Source organism: Orcinus orca, chromosome 18 (assembly GCF_937001465.1).
Source record: "Orcinus orca chromosome 18, mOrcOrc1.1, whole genome shotgun sequence".
NCBI classification, from domain to species: Eukaryota; Metazoa; Chordata; class Mammalia; order Artiodactyla; family Delphinidae; genus Orcinus; species Orcinus orca.
The window spans coordinates 27,441,790-27,447,789 of record NC_064576.1 but is presented as its reverse complement, the minus strand read 5'-3'; the positions used below and the strand labels follow the sequence as shown (position 1 = coordinate 27,447,789).

The following is a 6,000-nucleotide window of genomic DNA, read 5'->3' as shown; positions in this document are numbered from 1 at the left end:
TAGAGGTATTTAATCTTACATGATAACATACAGCCAAAAGCATTAGAAATTCACTGCCAGATAGATATTCTGAGGCACTCTCCTGAAAACATGTCTGGTACATAGCACACATACAACAAAGTATGGCATTTATTTCCCAGGGAGAAGAGATAGGTTTCATCACAGAAAGATTTACTAGATTTCAGCTTTGATTAATTTTAGAGATATATTTTAAAGATAAAAAAGAAAAACAAGATTCACCCCTAAAATAAAAAAGTCTTTATATATATAATCCATTATTAATACTCTTTATGCTCTTACAATGTAAAACATTTAGAAGCTTTTGAACTCTAAAAATTTTGATCAGTTAACCTATTTGGTCTTAACACACTCTAAATTCCCTTCTGAGAATCACATTGATGTTTTTAGTCCATCAGTCCAATATGGATGGAACAATTCTATTTCTTTTTCCTCTTCTTTGGTGGTTCATCCTCAGAGCTACTCTGTGCTGCTGCTATTACTAGAAGAGCTGGAATCTCTTCTGCATCAGAGGACGATGGAGAGCTTGTGGAGGAGGCTAAAGATGATGAACTGGAGGAGCTTTCATCAGAGTCACTGTCCTCTGAGGAGGACGAGATAGACGGCTCTTCACTCCCTGATGAAGAATCACTGGCTGAACTGTCACTGCTATTGCTACTGGAACTGGTTACACTCTTAGACCTTTTTTTCTTGATCTTTCTTTCTACAGTAGTTTCTCCAACGCTTTCTTGTAATAATAATCTGTTTTCTTTTTCTTTTAAAGCTTTCTTTAGTTCTGCTCTTCTTGAAGGCCTATGTAGGTACTTTCTTTTTCCTGTACATTCATAAGTCCAATGCCCAAATTCCAGGCATTTCTGACATCTTACATGTTTTACAGATGGAGAAAAACCATTATTAAAAGATTTTTTGTGGATAATGAAATTAAGGAGAAAATTAGTATAAATAACAATTCTTAGTGTATTAACTCTAAAACCTTTTGGTACATTTAAAGCTATTGTAAATATTCCAAGCTGTATCACTCCCTGTGTAAGAAGATAACCTTTTATTTCTGTAGCTTTAGTATCAAAGTTGGAAGAAAACTATGGCTATCTATTGTTCTCATCTCCTTCACAGTCCAAAGTATAAAATTGTGGAAGGGGTTAGAATATTATTAGCATCTTAAAGAGACTTTAAAATATAACTTTCACTAGCTTTTCATGTAGAATAATGATATTAACTAATTTCACCTCTCAGTGTTGTAAAGATTAAGTTAAATACAAGTTCATACATGAAAGGTCAAAAAATCTGGTACCTTGTCTACAGTAGACATTCAATAAATGTTAACTTTCCGTTGCTTTCTTTTTTTTCTTTTTTTTTTTTTTGTGTGTGGTACGCCGGCCTCTCACTGTTGTGGCCTTTCCCGTTGCGGAGCACAGGCTCCGGACGCGCAGGCTCAGCGGCCATGGCTCACGGGCCCAGCCGCTCCACGGCATGTGGGATCTTCCCGGACCAGGGCACGAACCCGTGTCCCCTGCATCGGCAGGCGGACTCTCAACCACTGCGCCACCAGGGAAGCCCTCCATTGCTTTCTTTAGAGCCTCAGAAATGTGAACTGAGATTCATTATTTCTCTCATTCTGATTATTCTAAAGCCAGGTAATTGAGGTCATGACTGAAGGCAACCTCTCTGCCATTTTACAGTGAATTAAGCTGAAGTTTGTGTTGCTCTGATGATGACAGGAGAAGATTTATGTCTGTTCCTTTCTCTCAATTCCCAGCACTTCATTTTCTCTTCGATCCAAATGCAAAGTTTCACAATAATTCTGTTTTAAATTCCAAGTTGCCTGATGGTCCCACCCATCACATATAGATGTAAATTTACAGTGGCAGATCAGTTATATAAATATTCTTAAAAGCCCTTGTTGTTAGGAGACTCACATATTCATTCATCCATTCAGTTGTTTATTCAACAACTCAAATTATGTGTTAGGTGATGAATCTAATATCTCTAAGACACAGAGCCTACCCTATAAAACTCATAGTCTGTTAGGGGAGCTAGGCATTATGGCATGTGCTATGTAAGGGATTTTTACTAGGCAATTTGGGAGGAAGAGGAGGCGTGAGTTACGTAAGAAGTAAAGAAATGATCCTCCCTGCCTTATTTTAAGGATCAGTCCTTAAATATTCAATATATATTTAAGAAAAACTTAAAATATATTAGTGGGGATGGAATTGGAAGATATGTGTATATGTGAGACTTTTTTTTTTTTTTTGCGGTACATGGGCCTCTCACTGTTGCAACCTCTCCTGTTGCGGAGCACAGGCTCCAGACGCGCAGCCTCAGCGGCCGTGGCTCACGGGCCCAACCGCTCCGTGGCATGTGGGATCCTCCCAGACTGGGGCACGAACCCGTGTCCCTTGCATCAGCAGGCGGACTCTCAACCACTGCGCCACCAGGGAAGACCTATGTGAAACTTTTTGAAGCATCTGGACAGATCATATGTTTAAACCTGTAGAAGCCAGGTTACTGTTCAGTTAAGTCAATAATCTTGAATTTGGAGACTCAGCCTTTCATATGTAAAAGTGAAACTATACCTGAAATTTAAGGAGAAAAAGTCAGTGACAGGTTGAGGGCCGTGAAAAACTGAATTGAGAGAGCCTTTTTCTTAGAGTGGAAAAGGGACATCATCTACTTCAAAGTTATTTCCACATAGTTATACTCATTCTCTTTCCTCATTTATTTCCAGATGAGAGGTAGAGGAATAAAGCATATCATGAGAACTATCCAGGGTGGGACAAAACAATATGGCCAACATCTTGACCATGTGGATCTCAGGAAAAACTCTTGTCACCCATCAGCACCCTGCTTGGGAACACGCATAAGTTAGGACTGCCTTGAGGAAGACTATTAAACCCTACGATGAGTATCAGGCCCACAGAACTGAGATAGTCTAGAAGCTTTAGTCAGATTTTTGCCTAGAGCAATACTATTGACTTTGAAATTAATCTTTATAATCTTCGCCTGTTACATATGAGGAAATTAAGACTGGGAAAGCTGAAGCGTCTTGTCCAAGATCATACCATTACATGAGAGAGAGGTAAGAACTACAACCCTGCTTTTAAAGTCAGACATCATATCCCCAATACCAGGCTGTCTCATAACTGGGAAATGCAGTCTTCACTTCTACAGAATTTTCTAGTGTTATCATATTTCGGATCCCTCCCCCCCTTAATTTTACCCAATTGATTTGACACTACAAGTCCCTATACTCACAATTTTGCATACCAGGAAAATTAAAACTATTGTCTGCACTTGAACTGGTGGGAGCCAAAGAAGGAGAGAAAAAGTAGCCTGTCTTCTAAGTCTTGCATGGTCATAACATTGGAGTCACTTTAGTGGACAAATAGTGATAGAAATCCAATTCAGCATACATTGACTGAATGTTCATTAGGTTCATGTCTACACACTGTAGATACTGAAGGAGAGAAAAAATACAATATGGGAATTTCAACATGTTGTCACCCACCTGGTCTTGGTTCACTATCAAATTCATGGAAATGGAACTCTGTGGACAGAGATGAAAGGTAGACCCTTTCAAGAAGAGATTTTTCTAAATATAATCCACCTGTATTTTGTTTATTAATATTTTCCCAGTTCCTAGCACAGTGGCTAAATGAAACAGCTCTTAATAATATTTGATGGATAAATGAGTAAATAATGCAAAATCTTTGTTTCACATTTTGCATCATATTGTATTGGTATCCTGTAATGTGTTCCCAAAAGTGTCATCCCAATCAACCTCAAGATTGACTACCAGAATTCAAACTTTACAAAGATTTGCTTGACTTGCTGGTTTCATTTAATCATTCATTCAACATACTCCAAATACTAGGAGCACAAAGATGACTTGGACATAGGCAAAAATATGGAGGCAATTAAGACATAATAGTTAAATGCCTTCCCTGGTGGCGCAGTGGTTGAGAGTCTGCCTGCCGATGCAGGGGACACGGGTTCGTGCCCCGGTCCGGGAAGATCCCACATGCCGCGGAGCAGCTGGGCCTGTGAGCCATGGCCGCTGAGCCTGCGCGTGCGGAGCCTGTGCTCCGCAACGGGAGAGGCCACAACAGTGAGAGGCCTGCGTACTGCAAAACAAAAAAAGAAAAAAAAAAAGATATATTATTAGAAATATATATCAAAATTGGTAGCATAGAGATTGAACGTAATGAATTTGCCTAATTGAGATTGGAAGGGAGGCTCCTTGGTCACATCTTTACTGCGGTGACAATGGAATAATAGACTGGAGTTTGCAGGGCAGGGGGCAATGGGCAAGATAGACTAATACTACACTCAGGGAGAAAATTGTGCTATTCACTTATTAACATTTATAGAGAAAGAAAATTATCCAATCGCTAGTGACCACAGAGCTAATTCATGGTAAAAGAGGAATATATTAATAACGATTACTGTTGATGACTTTTAACTTTACGAACGTTGGCAACTTCTGGTTTTTAATGACTACATGGTAGTGTTTTTTAAATTTCCTTTGAAGGCAAACATTTTAAATGAGAAGAACCTCCTGAGGGCTGAGAATATGCCTGGTTCTAGAGTTAATATCCAGAGACAAGTTTATAGTTTGTTTCTACTCTTAAGCTTTCGATGATTTCCTAGATATTTATTTTATTTTTAAATGATTTAAAAATGAACAACAACAAAAATCCTGTGAGAGACTGAATATACAAACAGAAAATGGCCAGGCCACACGGAAAATAGAGCTCTGATCTACAACCTTTACAGCAACCCACCCAGGAAACCAAACCACAACTTCTGTAGCATTTGGTCCCAAACAGCCAGGACTTGCTCAATAACGGCCAGCTTCCTTAATTTTTGTCACTGCTTCCATCTCAAGGTCAACCAGAAAAAGCCAAATATGCTCCCCAAACTAATCGCATAGGATGCCCCACTTCTAGTTAGCCCACCTCCAGCTTCCCCATTTCAAAAACTTGCAGAGTAGGGGCTTCCCTGGTGGCGCAGTGGTTGAGAGTCCGCCTGCCGATGCAGGGGACACGGGTTCGTGCCCCGGTCCGGTAAGATCCCACGTGCCGCGGAGCGGCTGGGCCAGTGAGCCATGGCCCTTGAGCCTGCGCCGTTGAGCCTGCGCGTCCGGAGCCTGCGCTCTGCAGCGGGAGAAACCATAACAGTGAGAGGCCCGCGTACCGCAAAAAAAAAAACCAAAAAACTTTCAGAGTACACCTGAAGCCTTCCTTGTTTTATCAAAAACCTTTCCCTCTCCCCTGCCTGCCTCCCTCTGAATCTCTGCCAAGTGCTAGGGACGGCGGCTGACTCTGTCCGTACAGCAACCTCCAAATGAACAGCCTCAGCATATTCTGTTTGGGTGGTCTTTATTTATTTCCACATCTGAATGATGCAACAGTCTTATTGCGTCTACCTGTTCCACCTACATTCGTCTTGTTTAAGTTATAACAAAATGTGTAGTTTCGCTAAAAAGAGGGAGGGTCTTATTTGAAACAATATGTTGTGTTTAGAATCTGGCTGGACTGGCAGAGGTCAGAGGGGCTGGTGCCCTGAATGTCTGGCCACTTCCTAGGAGATTTGGGAGGCCCAGAGTCCCTTGTGTAAATTTCCTCTGCCCCAGGCTTCTCTCTAATGAACTAAAGGGAACACCCATCCTCAGATAAGGCAAGTAAATAGTCCATTGTTTGCTGTAAATTTAAGAGTATCTTTAGAGATTTTATAGGTTACTCTTATCTCCTTAATATTTCTGAGATGGATCCTAGGCTTCAAGGCTGGGAAAAATAAACACTAGGCATTGTGCTTCTAAAAGGGTAGAGGAGGAAAAGTTAGGAGCAGGGCAAGCTTTATTGGGAGGTAAGATGTCTCCAGGCTTAAGTATAGGCCAGAATGCTTTTAATGACAGTGGGAATTTCCCCATACTTCCAGCCTTACTTAGTACTACTTAATACAGCTGTCGCTTGGTATGGGGTG

The 6,000-nt window shown here is 40.8% G+C and overlaps 1 protein-coding gene across 1 annotated transcript in view; it reads right to left on the bottom strand.

Annotated features, from left to right (window-relative positions):
- Positions 1–437: 437 nt before the first annotated feature.
- The window catches only part of LOC101287740 (zinc finger CCHC domain-containing protein 10-like), a 28,265-nt gene continuing 22,702 nt past the window's right edge, over positions 438–6,000 (bottom strand). Inside the window, exon 2 of the mRNA XM_033400083.1 lies at positions 438–1,040. Coding sequence (XP_033255974.1) covers positions 438–1,040 — 603 coding nt within the window. The remainder of the gene's footprint in view (positions 1,041–6,000) is intronic.